At 39.7% G+C, this 15,279-nt stretch overlaps 1 protein-coding gene across 1 annotated transcript; it reads left to right on the top strand.

The window, feature by feature from the left end:
- The first annotated feature begins 8,337 nt into the window (after positions 1–8,337).
- LOC138910119 (uncharacterized mitochondrial protein AtMg00860-like) lies at positions 8,338–9,159 on the top strand. The gene is made up of 3 exons (XM_070201341.1): positions 8,338–8,522; positions 8,706–8,785; positions 8,828–9,159. The coding sequence occupies exons 1-3, from the start codon at positions 8,338–8,340 to the stop codon at positions 9,157–9,159; spliced, it is 597 nt and encodes a 198-aa protein (XP_070057442.1).
- The last annotated feature ends 6,120 nt before the right edge of the window (positions 9,160–15,279 follow it).

Genomic DNA, 15,279 nt, shown 5'->3' with positions numbered 1-15,279 from the left:
AATAAGTTTGAAAAGTAGTATAAATAGGTAAAAATCTTTTTTTCATCCCATAGCCCAACATTAAAGACCCATTAATAATTGTTTTTCTTTTCTTCTTTCTTATTCTCCTTTAGCTCTTTTTGTTTTTTTAATGTAACATCTACTGGTCCAAGACTTTAGATAAGTATTCAACATAAAATTAATACATCAAAATTGTGGGAGCTGATGGATGTTTTTCTTCTTCAATAGTAGCCACAATTCCAAGCTTGCGACTAACAATAATTTTTTTTTTTCTAGTAATAAATTGAGGAAGAAAATATTATTAAATTGGGTAGGCATGAGTTGATTGTTTTTGATGAATGGATGAGTGAAGGGGTTGCAGTGAGATGAAGAACATAATATCACCATTTTTCTTGATGTGAGGGCAGAAGAGACAATTATGGTATTGTCAAAAATTGCATTTTGTGTGGGACTGTTGCAGTGTAATATTTTCATGGTAGAATTGTAATTGCTCTACCATTGTTGTTCTCCTTCACTTCTCATTCCAGATTTAAAACCGAGATCTATTCGCTCCTTGTGAGTTAAGAGTTTTAAAAGAAAAGCTTGAACCTCTATTATTTAATTTCGTCGAAGATTCAAAGTCAGAGATTTTTAAAAAAAAAGTTAGATCTGAAGTTTATACTTTTGAACCGCTTTCTTTTATAGCTGAAGTCGAACTTCTCTTTACTGTGGTTGATTGAAAACTTGAAAATAGAAGTCCATTATTAAAATCCGTTCGAAGCTTATTTTCAGAAATTGTATTTTTCGAGTTTGTTAGTTGTTTGGATTGAGTGTTATCCCAATTGATTGAAAACATCAAGAGGAATTCAAAATTTAAATTTGAAGTGATTTAGCTAGCGTTTGGACATAGAGTTGGTTGAAACTTGAAAAAAGAGTTTTTGAAATTGTGTTGAAATTTTTTTTTTTAAAGAAGTTGTATCTAGACTTACATTTTATTTGACAAAAAAGTTGAAGTTTTGTGAGCAAAAGAAATAATTTTACCCAAAAATTGCATTAAACCATTTTTGGGAACTCTTAAAAAAATTTCAAATACTGATCATGTTCTATGAACAAATAATTTTTTCAACAAAAAAATTAAAAGTAAGTTGCCAAAATATATGGCCAAACGGGAGCTAAAGTAGATTTGAATTAAATTTCAGAAGAGGCTCACGAAAGAAAAAGCACCTATGAAGCTCCATTTATAGGATTTATTTGTAAAACGGTATATAATATTATATAATAGCATATAGGGGTGTGTAAATACCTCATATATATTATTTTATACAAAGTTGATATATTATCTATAGCTATTTGGCGGATTTCTTCCTTCTTCCTCCTTCTTCTTCTTCTTCTTCTTCACCTATATATAATAGTATATCGCCAACATATTTTTTACTGTTGTGCTTATACATCTTTATATATATATATATATATATATATATATATATATATATATATATTAAAAACAGGAAGCCCTTAATTTAAAAGTTAAATTAAAAAATTATCCTTTTAGTTAATACCCTATTTAATTTATAAAAAAGAAAACCTAAAACAAATCTTCAGGGAGTCGTGCGTCTTTGGCGAAGAGTCGCAATATTTTGTTTCCTTCTCTACAAAGAAATACAAATTTTCGATTGGGTACTTTTACTTCTCTGTTGATGCTTTTGAGTGCGCTGAACCTGTTCAACAAATTTATTTTTTCCGATATCTATCTCTGGTGAAATCGATATGTAAGTTTACTTCTATTTACATAGCGAAAAATATATGTTTAAACTTTTCATGCTACTCTTTGCCTTTGTTTCTCAACTAAGGTTCAGAGATGGGTTTACAATTTGTAATTGAATCGAAATTTTTTCTGATTAGAGTTAATCAAGTTTGAAGTTTTTCGGACTAAGTTTTTATGTTTCTGTGTTGTTTTTGTTTTCTGCATCAAAATAGTCATGACTCATGGACAAGGCATAAATTTGCTTTCAGTTATGTTCGTGCTTTCTAATTCTTGCTATAGCTTTAACTGGCCGAGGAATACAAAGAAAATAAAACCAATATTGGGTGTCAATATTCGTTCTATTTTAACAAATTTTGGTAATGTACAATGTGTGTTTTTATTTTCTGTTGATAAGTCATTGGGACCGTATTCTCGTGGTTATATCATATTCCTCAAATTACCAATTTTACTAACAGTTTATTCACCCAAGAACCCATGGCACCTATGTTGTGGTTTTCTACTTTAACTTCTTGTAATGATTTTTCAAGTCAAAAGTAACAAATATCTTTTAACCTTAGAATTCAATGCAAGAACATTAAAACTAACAGGAACATCAAAACATATATTAAACAAATTAATCACGATCTCAAGTTCCATATTTTTATAACAGAAGATCACGTCAGGGGATTTTAAAACAAAGTAATTGCTTTGAGGCATGAACTTGGATTTTCTAACGGTAAATATTAATTCTGGAACACAATAAAATATAAGCCTTTCTCTTAAAAGAATGTGAACTTATTCGTAATTTTTTCCTTACTATTGGAATCTACTTTTGAACTGGAGTTTGAACACATACATATATATATATATATATATATATATATATATATATATATATATATATATATATAAAGCTTCCTCTAAATAAATATATTAGGATTAAAACTGTAACGATCCCATCGGTCATTTTGCTTTCTAGATCTCTATTCCCCTAAATAAGACTCCCTGTATATCCTTTTACTGTTTTATGACTTGTGAGGATGGTTAGTTCGGGATTTGGAAGGGTTCGGGTTGAAATCGGAACACTTGGTTCCTTAGCATGGCTTTTAAAAGGCTAAGTTTGACTTTGATCAATATTTTGAGTAAACGACCTCGGAACCGGGATTTGACGGTTCCAATAGATTCGTATGATGATTTTGGACTTGAGCGTACGTTCGGAATGGGTTTTGGATGACCCGGAAGTGTTTCGGCGCTTAATATTGGAAGTTGGCTTATTGAAGGTTTAAAAGTTCTTTGAATTTGGTTTGGAGTAGATTTTGGTGTTATCAAGGTCCGTTTATGATTCCGATCCTGAGAATAGTTCTGTATGGTAATTTAAGACTTGCACGCAAAATTTGGTGCCATTCCGAGTAGTTTAAGTATGAATAGGCGCGTTTGGAGTAAGTTGAAAGAATTTAAAGTTCATAAGTTGATCATATTGGTTTTGGGTTGCGATTCTTAGTTTTAATGTTGTTATCTGTGTTCCGAGGGTGTGAGCGAGTCTATTTTATGATTTCAAACTTGTCGGTACATTTGGGCGGGGCCTCGGGGGCCCCGGATTCAATTCGGACCTTGCGCGGAAGTCATTTGGCCTTAGGGTCAGCCACAGGTGCGAGCTCGTAGAAGCAAGCCAGTAGCCGCAGAAGCGGCCAAGCATAGGCAGCCCACAAATCGCAGATGCAGAGGCGGTAGGCACAGATACGAGAATGTAGAAACGGTCAAGGGACCGTAGAAGCTAGGAAGGGCGCAGGTGCGGCTCGCGCGCTGCAGGAGCGGGCTCGTAGAAGCGAGCCATTCTTCAGCAGATGCGGGTTTAGGCCAGCCAAGAGAGGACCGCATCTGCGATGAACCTTCCGCAGATGCGGAGCCGCAGATTCAACCCATAGACCGCAGGTGCGAAAGTTCTGGAGGCAGTGAGGTCATTTATTTCGGACTTAGGTCATTTTTGGTTCATTTATTTCACTTCTTGGGGCGAATTTGGAGCTTCCTGGAGAGAGATTTCTACCTAACTATTGGAGGTAAGTAATTTCTATCCAATGTAAGTTAAATACATAGATTATGGGTAGATTTTAACATGTAAATTTGTGAAAATTATGGGTTTAGATGAATAACCCTAGGTTTTAATAAAAATGGGATTTACCCACGAAAATAGTTAGGGGATTGGGTGAAAATTATATATTTGAGTTCGTAAGGATATGGGTAACAATTTTCTTCAAAAATTTCCGGAATCTGGGCACATGGGCCCGGGGGTGAATTTTAGAAATCTTTCAATTAGGGTTAGGTAATTACTCTAATAGTTAAATTATTTACTTTTAAGCGTATATTGATTAATTTATACAATATTTGCCTAGTTTCGGATTGTTTGGTACCGAGTTGAGGCTTTATGGTGAATTTGAGGCCAGAAAGCGAGCTTTGAGACAAGGTAAGTCTCTTGCCTAACCTTGTAAGAGGGAATTTACCCCATAGTTGATTTAAATTTCTATTTGCTTCTAATGGTGGGGACTACGTACGCACGAGGTGACGAGAGTCCAAGCGTAGCTACTAACTATACTTATGTTCGGGTAGCTTAGGACCCGAATCATGAAATACTTATAATGTTAGCACCCTACTTGTTAATTAATGTGCCTAAATTATATCGGAACTTGTTAGAGGAATCGTAAAAGACCGAATTTCACTTATTGAGTTTTGGCGGGTTACTTGACCCTTAATAAAATTGTGTTTCATTGTACATTAGCCTTGTATTAGCTCTTAAATCGATTGTTTATAAAGTATCCTCTCTTTTTGTGGAGCGGGCCGAATGCCTCGGCAGTAGATAGATGCATCTATGGTTCGTGCCACTCGACCCTCGATAGTGTACATATTATTCTGGATCGGGTCGTACGACCTCGGCATAATCGTACGTGATAACACTCGAAGTGTAATTATATATTTGATATCTTTCTCTGGCTTGAGAGGCTAAAATTATATAAGACAAAAATTTATTTGGGACTTACCACGCATGAAAGAATTATTTACCTTCGGCTTGTTATTGAGTTATTATTATTATTTACGTAACCCATGCTTATTTAGAATTTTGTATTTCTTTACTGTTAGCCGATAGTAAGTGTCGATGTCGACCTCTCGTCACTACTTATTAATTAAAGTGCCTAAATTATATCGGAACTTGTTAGAGGAATCGTAAAAGACCGAATTTCACTTATTGAGTTTTGGCGGGTTACTTGACCCTTAATAAAATTGTGTTTCATTGTACATTAGCCTTGTATTAGCTCTTAAACCGGTTGTTTATAAAGTATCATCTCTTCTTGTGGAGCGGACCGAATACTTCGGCAGTAGATAGATGCTTCTATGGTTCGTGCCGCGATCCTCGGCAGTATATACACTATTCTGGATCGGATCGGACGACCTCGGCATAATCGTGCGTGATAATACTCGAAGGGTAATTATATATTTGATATCTTTCCCTGGCTTGAGAGGCTAAAATTATATAAGACAGAAATTTATTTGGGACATACCATGTGTGAAAGAATTATTTACTTTAGGCTTGTTATTGAGTTATTATTATTATTTACGTAACGCATGCTTATTTAGAATTTTATATTTCTTTATTGTTAGCCCATAGTAAGTGTCGATGTCGACCCTTCGTCACTGCTTCTTCGAGATTAGACTTGATACTTACTGGGTATATATTTTTTATGTACTCACGCTACACTTCTGCACTAACCGTACAAGATCTGAGGCAGGTGCATCTGGTGGTCACACCGGCACGCATCCCGACACCCAGAGGCCTAGTGGTGAGCTGCTTCTTGAGCTGTTTTACAGCACCTAGAGCCTTTATTTTGTACTTATTTTATGTCTTTGTTATTTCAGATAGTAGTTAGAGTTTTGTATATTCTACTAGTGCTCATACACTTGTGACACCAGGTCTTGGCACACACTCTAGTAGACATTATAGTTTTGGAGTATTTATATATCTATGATTGCACTCAGTTATTTTTGTTTTATTTATTAAATTTTCTACTTCGTAAATTCGCTTAATAAATGGAATTAAAATTACTTGGAAGCCTATTAAAAGGAGTAATCACGTAGTTATTTCATCTTTGGCTTGCCTAGCGGCGACATTAGGCGTCATCACAGCTTATAGGATAAATTGGGTCGTGACAACATGGTATCAGAGTACTAGGTTCACGTAGGTCTCACAAGTTATAGGCAGGCTTAATAAAATTTTGTGGATCGATGCGGAGACGTCCGTACTTATCTTCGAGAGGCTATAGGGTGTTAAGAAGCTACAATTTTCTTCATCTGTCATCGTGCAGTTGATGTTGTGCTAAGTATCATTCTCTTATTCTCTCACAGATGGTGAGAACGTGCGCGGCAGATGTACCCGATCATGGAGGAGTTGCTCCCCCTGTTGCTAGAGGCCGAGGTAGAGGCTGGGGGAGGGCTCCAGCTCATGGTAAAGGACGAGGGCGTCCCAGAGTTGTTCCAGTCATGTCACCAGTGGATCCAGTAGAGGATCCTATTATTAAGGAGTAGGGCAAGGTGCCTGCAGCAAAGCCAACCCCGGTGGATTTCATGTCTGCATCGGGATTCCAGGAGGTCATGGGGTGTATGTTGCAATTCATGGATTCTATGACTCATGCTGGTTTATTTCCAGCAGACCCAGCCACATATCAGGCGGGATGAGGAGCACAGACCCCTACCTCTCAGGCTCTAGGGCATGTAGCTGTCGTATATCAGACACCAGGTGCACTACCCGTGGGCGGAGCTCAGCTAGTTGCAGCAGCTACACCTGAGCCTAGACCAGCTGCGGCCGGCGATCCGCAGAAGCTATTGGACAGATGGACTAGGTTACATCCTCCTATCTTTGGGGGTGAGCGGCATGAGGACCCCCAGGATATTATTGATTGGTACAATGACAGACTGCACAACATGAGGATATTAGAGTCCCATGGGGTGGATTTTACTACTTTCCAGCTGGAGGGCAGGGCCCGTAGATGGTGGCAGTCCTATCTTCTTGGCAAAACAGCAGGTTCTCCTCCCATGACTTGGGATCAGCTCACACACCTCTTCTTGGACTGATATATTCCACCCTCTTAGAGGGAAGAGTTGTGGTTTTAGTTCGAGCAGCTTCAGTAGGGCCAGGTGTCAGTGACCGACTACGAGGCGAGATTCTCTGAGTTGTCTCGCCATGCACTTATGATACTTCCTACCGATGCAGAGAGAGTGAGGAGGTTTGTTGTCGGGTTGAACTCTAGTATTCAGACCAACATGGCTCGGGAGGTGGAGATGGAAACTTCTTATGGCTAGTTGTAGAGATAGCACGAAGGATCGAGGGTGTCCATCAGCGGAGCCGAGAGTAGGCGACGAGGGATAAGCGGTTTTGATATTCTCGAGAGTTCAGTGGTGGCCCGGCTGGGGGCAGGGGCCAGTTCGTGAGGGGTCAGCCTAGCACGCCCACATATCCAGCACCTCCGCTTCCTTGGGGTGCTCCAGTGCGACCTTATTTTAGCGCCATGTCAGAGAGTTCCTACTGCCCACCAGCTATTCAGGGTTCCTCTAGTGGATATTCAGGCCATCAGGGTCAGACTTTAGGTCAGCAGTCCACCGTACCGAGAGGTTGTTTCGAGTGCGGGGACCTTAGTCATGTGCAGAGGTTCTGCCCAAGGTTTTAGGGCAAGGCAGTGCAGTAGGTTCAGCAGCCTATAATTCCAACACTAGTTGCCCCACCAGTCGTCCGGCCGCCCAGAGGTGGAGGGCAGGTGGATAGAGGTCGTCCTAGAGGTGGAGGCCAGCCAGGAGGTGCTCCAGCCAAATTATATGCCTTCCCAGCCATACCAGATACAGTATCCTCAGATGCCGTGATGATAGGTATTATTTCTGTCTGCGGTACGGATTCTTCGATACTATTTGATCCAAGGTCTACATATTCATTTGTTTCATCTATGTTTGCTCATTTCCTGGGCGTTCCTTGTGAGTCCTTGTGTACTCCTATTTATGTGTCCATACCGGTGGTCGATTTAGTTGTTGTGGATCGGATCTATCGGTCTTACATTGTTACTTTATGTGGTCATGAGACCTAAGTGGATCTTCTGTTGCTCGATATGACCAACTTTGAGGTCATCCTGGGCATGGATTGGTTGTCCCCATATCACTCCATCCTTGATTGTCATGACAAGACTGTTACCTTAGCGATGCCAGAGTTTCCTATATTAGAGTGGAAGGGTTCGTTTGTCAGTACATCTAGTCATGTTATCTCCTTTCTGAAGGCTCGATACATGGTCAAGAAGGGTTGTTTGGCTTATCTAACTTATGTTCGGGATGCAACTGCAGAGATTCTGGCGATTGATTCAGTGCCCATAGTCTGGGAGTTCTCCGATGTGTTTCCTTATGATCTTCCAGGCATGCCACCCGATCGTGATATCGATTTCTATATTGATTTGGCTCCAGGTACCTAACCTATATCTATTCCACCGTATCGCATGGCTCCGAAAGAGTTGAAGGATTTGAAAGAACGGCTTGAGGAGTTGCTAGCAAAGGGGTTTGTCAGACCGAGTGTGTCGCCTTGGGGTGCACCGATGTTATTTGTGAAGAAGAAAGATGGGACTATGCGGATGTGCATTGATTACCGACAGTTGAACAAACTTACCATTAAAAACAAGTACTCGTTGCCGCGTATCGATGATTTGTTTGACCAGTTGAAGGGTGCTAGGGTATTCTCAAAGATCAACTTGAGATCTGGGTACCATCAACTGAAGATTCGGTATTCCGATGTTCCGAAAACAGCTTTCCGGACTAGATATGGCCATTATGAGTTTCTAGTGATGTCTTTCGATTTGACTAACGCCCCGACGACGCTTATGGATTTGATGAACCGGGTGTTCAGGCCATATTTTGATTCGTTTGTCATTGTCTTCATTAATAACATTTTGATTTACTCAAGTAGCATGGAAAAGCACGAGCATCATTTGAGAGTGGTGCTTCAGACCTTGCGGGAACAGAAGTTATATGCTAAGTTCTCCAAGTGTGAGTTCTGGTTAGATTCTGTGACATTCTTGGGACATGTAGTATCAGGCGAGGGTATTAAGGTAGATCCCAAGAAGATCGAGGCAGTTCAAAGTTGGCCTTGTCCTACCACGGCGACTGAGATCAGGAGCTTCCTAGGGTTAGCAGGTTTTTATCGTCGGTTTGTGAAGGGCTTCTCATCTATTACAGCACCTTTGACTAGATTGACCCAGAAGGGTGCTCCCTTCGGATGGTCCGATGACTGTGAGGCGAGCTTTCAGAAGCTCAAGACCGCATTGACTTCAGCACCAGTGTTAGTGTTGCCTTCTGGTTCAGGGATGTATACTGTGAATTATGACACTTCACACGTTGGTTTGGGTTGTGTATTGATGTAGAAGGGGCGAGTTATAGCATATGTTTCACGTCAACTGAAGCCCCACGAGAAGAATTACCTTGTACACGATTTAGAGTTGGCTGCGATTGTTCATGCACTTAAGATCTAGAGGCATTATCTTTATGGGGTGTCCTGTAAGGTTTACACCGATCATCGCAGCTTGCAGCATTTGTTCAAGCAAGGGGATCTCAATTTGAGGCAGCGCAGGTGGCTCGAGTTACTAAAAGATTATGATATTCTCATCCTTTATCATTCGGTCAAGGCTAATGTAGTTGCGGATGCCTTGAGCAGAAAGACGGAGAGTATGGGCAATTTGGCATTCATTTCAGAAGAGGAGAGGCCACTAGCTTTGGACATTCAGTCCTTGGCTAACAGACTTGTGAGGTTGGATATTTCAGAGCCCGGTAGAGTTCTTGCATGCGTCGTCGCCCAGTTTCCACTATTTGAGCAGATCAAGGCTCGCCAGTTTGATGATTTGTACCTGTTGGTTCTCAGAGAGACAGTACTGCAGGGTGGTGCCAAGGAGGTTACTTTCGATGGGGATGGTGTTCTACGACTCCAGGGTAGCCTATGTGTTCCAAATGTTGATGGCTTGAGGGAGAAGATCCTAGAAGAGGCACACATTTCTCGATATTCTATTCATCCAGGTGCTACGAAGATGTATCGCGACCTGAGGCAGCATTATTGGTGGCGGCGAATGAAGAAGGACATAGTTGAGTATGTAGCGAGGTGCCTAAACTGCCAGCAGGTTAAGTATGAGCATCAGAGGCCAGGTGGCCTACTTCAGCATCTGACTATACCTGAGTGAAAATGGGAGCGCATTACTATGTACTTCGTAGTTGGGTTGCCGCGGACCTTGTGGAAGTTTGATGCAGTTTGGGTCATTGTCAACAGGTTGACCAAGTCAGCACACTTTATTCAGGTTGTTACCACGTATTCTTAAGATAGGTTGGCTCAGATTTACATTCAGGAGATTGTTCGATTGCATGGTGTGCCTGTTTCCATCATATCAGAAAGGGGGCCCAGTTTACGTCGCATTTCTGGAGGGTAGTAAAGAGTGAGTTGGGGACCCGGGTGGATCTCAGCATAGCCTTTCATCCGCAGACCGATGAGCAGTCGGAGCGGACAGTTCAGATCTTGGAGGATATGCTCAGAGCATGTGTGATTGACTTCGAAGGGTAGTGGGATCGATTCTTGACTTTGGACGAGTTTGCTTACAATAACAGTTATCAGTCCAGCATCGAGATTGCTCCATTTGAGACTTTATATGGTCAGCGATATCGTTCGCCCATCGGATGGTTTGAGCCCGACGAGGCTAAGTTATACGGTACTGATTTAGTGAAGGATACCTTGGAAAAGGTAAAGTTGATTCAGGAGCGGCTTTGCATAGCACAGTCCAGACAGAGAAGTTACGCAGATCAGAAAGTGTGTGATTTATCATTTATGGTGGGCGAGAAGGTTCTCTTGAAAGTCTCGCCGATGAAGGGAATCATGAGGTTCTGGAAGAAGGGCAAGTTGAGCCCAAGGTTTATAGGTCCATTTGAGATGTTGAGGCGAGTTGGAGAGGTTGCTTATGAGCTTGCTTTGCCTCCCAGTTTATCGGGAGTTCATTCGGTTTTCCACGTGTCTATGCTCCGGAGGTATCATGCCAATAGGTCGCATGCGTTACACTTAAGCATTGTTTAGCTATATGAGAGCCTGGGTTATGAGGAGGAGCCAGTTGCCATTGTTGAAAGGCAGGTTCGCCAGTTGAGGTCCAAGAAGATTTCTGCGGTAAAAGTTCAGTGGAGGGGCCAACCAGTCGAGGAGGCGACTCGGGAGGCCGAGGAGGATATGCGGAGCAGATATCCACACCTATTCAGCACTCCAGGTATGATTCTAGACCCGTTCGAGGACGAACGTTTGTTTAAGAGGTGGAGAATGTAACGACCCGACCGGTAGTTTTGCTTTCTAGATCCACGTTCCCCTAAATAAGACTCCACGTATTTGTTTTTACTATTTTATGACTTGCGGGGATGGTTAGTTCGGGATTTGGAAGGGTTCGGGTTGAAATTGGAACACTTGGTTCCTTAGCTTGGCTTTTAAAAGGCTAAGTTTGACTTTGGTCAATATTTTGAGTAAACGACCTTGAAATCGGGATTTAACGGTTCCAATAGGTTTGTATGATGATTTTGGATATGGGCGTACGTTCGAATCGGGTTTTGGATGACCCGAAAGCGTTTCGGCGCTTAATGTTAGAAGTTGGCTTATTGAAGGTTTAAACATTCTTTGAATTTGGTTTGGAGTAGATTTTAGTGTTATCAAGGTCCGTTTATGATTCCGATCCTGAGAATAGTCCTGTATGATAATTTAAGACTTGCACGCAAAATTTGGTGCCATTCCGAGTAGTTTAAGTATGAATAGGCGCGTTTGGAGTAAGTTGGAAGAATTTGAAGTTCATAAGTTGATCATATTGATTTTGGGTTGCGATTCTTAGTTTTAATGTTGTTATCTATGTTCCGAGGGTGCGAGCGAGTATATTTTATGATTTTAAACTTGTTGGTACGTTTGGGTTGGGCTTCGGGAGCCTCGGGTGCCATTCGGTCGATTTGCGGAAGTCATTTGGCCTTAGTTAGATAGTTGAAGCATCCAGCTTCTGGTGCAATCGCACCTGCAGAGGGCCAGCCGCAGGTGTGAGCTCGCAGAAGCAAGCCAGTAGCCGCAGAAGCAGCCAAGCATAGGCAGCCCACAAATCGCAGATGCAGAGGCGGTGGGTGCAGATGCGAGAATGTAGAAGCGGTAAAGGACCGCAGAAGCGAGGAAGGGCGCAGGTGCGGCTCGCGTGCTGCAGGAGCGGGCTCGTAGAAGCGAGCCATTCTTCTGCAGATGCGGGTTTAGGCCAGCCAAGAGAGGACTGCATCTGCGATGAACCTTCTGCAGATACGGAGCCGCAGATTCGACCGCAGGTGCAAAAGTTCTGGAGGCAGTGAGGTCATTTATTTCGGACTTAGGTCATTTTTGGTTCATTTATTTCACTTCTTGGGGCGAATTTGGAGCTTCCTAGAGAGAGATTTCCACCTAACTATTGGAGGTAAGTAATTTCTATCCAATGTAAGATAAATATATAGATTATGGGTAGATTTTAATATATAAATTTGTGAAAATTATGGGTTTAGATGAATAACCCTAGGTTTTGATAAAAATGGGATTTACCCACGAAAATAGTTAGGGGATTGAGTAAAAATTATATATTTGAGTTCGTAAGGATATGGGTAACGATTTTCTTCAAAACTTTCCGGAATTTGGGCACATGGGCCCGGGGGTGAATTTTAAAAATCTTCCAATTAGGGTTGGGTAATTACTCTAATAGCTAAATTATTTACTTTTGAGCGTATATTGATTAATTTATACAATATTTGCCTAGTTTCGGATTGTTTGGCACCGAGTTGAGGCTTTATGGTGAATTTGAGGCTAGAAAGCGAGCTTTGAGACAAGGTAAGTCTCTTGCCTAACCTTGTAAGAGGGAATTTACCCCATAGTTGATTTAAATTTCTATTTGCTTCTAATGGTAGGGGCTACGTATGCACGAGGTGATGAGAGTCCATGCGTAGCTACTAACTATACTTATGTTCGGGTAGCTTAGGACCCGAATCATGAAATACTTGTAATGTTAGCACCCTACTTGTTAATTAATGTGCCTAAATTATATCGGAACTTGTTAGAGGAATCGTAAAAGACCAAATTTCACTTATTGAGTTTTGGCGGGTTACTTAACCCTTAATAAAATTGTGTTTCATTGTACATTAGTCTTGTATTAGCTCTTATTTCGGTTGTTTATAAAGTATCCTCTCTTTTTGTGGAGTAGGCCGAATGCCTCGGCAGTAGATAGATGTATCTATGGTTCATGCCACTCGACCCTTGATAGTGTACATATTATTCTGGATCGGGTCGTACAACCTCGGCATAATCATGCGTGATAACACTCGAAGTGTAATTATATATTTGATATCTTTCCCCGGCTTGAAAGGCTAAAATTATATAAGACAAAAAATTATTTGGGACTTACCACGCGTGAAAGAATTATTTACTTTCGGCTTGTTATTGAGTTATTATTATTATTTACGTAACGCATGCTTATTTAGAATTTTGTATTTCTTTACTGTTAGCCCATAGTAAGTGTCGATGTCGACCTCTCGTCACTACTTCTTCGAGGTTAGACTTGATACTTACTGGGTACATGTTGTTTATGTACTCACGCTACACTTCTGTACTAACCGTGCATGATCTGAGGCAGGTGCATCTGGCGGTCACACCGGCGCGCCTAGTGGTGAGTTGCTTCCTGAGTCGTTCTGCAGCACCTAGAGCCTTTCTTTTGTACTTATTTTATGTCTATATTTTTCAGACACTAGTTAGAGTTTTGTATATTCTACTAGTGCCCATACACTTGTGACACAAGGTCTTGACACACATTCTAGTAGACATTATGGTTTTGGAGTATTTCTATATCTATGATTGCACTCAGTTGCTTTCGTTTTATTTATTAAATTTTCTACTTCATAAATTCTCTTAATAAATTAAATTAAAATTACTTGAAAACCTATAAAAAGGACTAATCACGTAGTTATTTCATCGTTGGCTTGCCTAGCGGCGACGTTGGGCACCATCACGGTCTATAGGAGAAATTGGGTCGTGACAAAAACGGAAATTATGATTAGGATACCGTAACATAATTAGACTTTACCAATAATTGTGGAATCCATCAAAGTTGAGAGTGCATGAGGTGATTTGCATCACTAGAAACTTAAGTCGTGCTCTTAAAAGGAGCCGGCTTCTATAATCAAAGATGATTCGGTTAGATTATTTTATGTAGAACTCTATGTCCATCGACCACGGTATGTTCGTTTTGAATACCTCCCGAATTAAGGAGTTGAACATTGGCTTGAATTTGCTTGACAATACCCTTTCATTTCTATTTTTTGAAATGTCAGTTTAATTGAAATTTATTTTTCTCATAGCAATTACTCTTTATATACTATAATCCTTCAATAATATCAGATAATGCATACGCATGGTGTTGATATGTTTAAGAGTAATTAATTTTTTATTTGTTTTCGTTCCTTTTCAAGAAAATAAACTTGTTTTTATATTTACGAATTATTTATAATTTAGATTCTTACAATTTTATTGTCATTGTGATAGAATCACTTTTGTACTTTATTTATATTTTAGTTTTGTACTTTTAGTCTTAGTTTCTTAAAATTATAGTCTAATTGACCTATCCCAAGCTTGGCCGAATAGAAAGTTCAAGAATGAAATAACTCCTTCAAACTTTAACTATCGGCTCATTTCTTCTTCTCATTGACATTTGACTCTTTCTTCTTTATCTCTAATATATTCCATGCTTCTTCATGTGAAACATGAATACAAAACAACTCTAACAAAGTGTTAAAAAGTTGTATGATAAAATCTTTCGTATGATAAATAGCTCTAGCATATGCATGTTCAAAAAGATATTGACATATGACTTATAGCTCTGCACATATATTTACTTATAGTTTTCCATTCTACCGCTTTTAGTTCATTGCATTTATGAAATTATACATTAATATAGATAATATACTTCTTACAAGTAGAGGTAATATACTTCAATTATATCTGAAAATTTTTAGAAAACTGGAGGGACAAATCAATACTAAAGTCCATCATTTTGACAAGAATATTAATTCCTTCTATGCTTTCCTATTTATCTAAGTCCCATTTTAATTTTCTTCCACATCTTATTAATATTTTTTTGCTAAATTTTTATTGCCTTTATCTAAGTCCCATTTAGTTAAAGAGGGAATAGGAAGGAGAACTCCTTGTTGTGATAAGGCTAATGTGAAAGAAAGTACCATGATGAGGAGGATATCAAGCATTACGTTTTTATTAAAAAATAAGAAACCGAATAATTTTAGGTAGTACAAGGATATATGAACCTTAATTTTATCTTATCTAATTAATTAATTTCTATTAACTAGATTAAAAAATAGCTCATTATGCAATTCAAAATTTTTATATTTACCGATGCGACTTTGAACTCTAACTCTTATCGGTGTATAATATTTGAGGTCTATATGATGAACTTGGAGATATTGTGAATGAT

The sequence above is a fragment of the Nicotiana tomentosiformis genome, chromosome 4, assembly GCF_000390325.3.
Source record: "Nicotiana tomentosiformis chromosome 4, ASM39032v3, whole genome shotgun sequence".
NCBI classification, from domain to species: Eukaryota; Viridiplantae; Streptophyta; class Magnoliopsida; order Solanales; family Solanaceae; genus Nicotiana; species Nicotiana tomentosiformis.
This window is presented reverse-complemented; position numbering and strand designations above follow the sequence as displayed.

What these genes read in the sequence shown, in the direction of transcription:
- LOC138910119 (XM_070201341.1), top strand. Translation starts at nt 8,338, where the DNA reads ATGTTATTTGTGAAGAAGAAAGATGGGACTATGCGGATGTGCATTGAT. An exon ending in TACCATCAACTGAAGATTCG is followed by an intron (nt 8,523 to 8,705) that starts GTATTCCGATGT and finishes TTACTCAAGTAG; the next exon opens with CATGGAAAAGCACGAGCATC. An exon ending in ATATGCTAAGTTCTCCAAGT is followed by an intron (nt 8,786 to 8,827) that starts GTGAGTTCTGGT and finishes TGGGACATGTAG; the next exon opens with TATCAGGCGAGGGTATTAAG.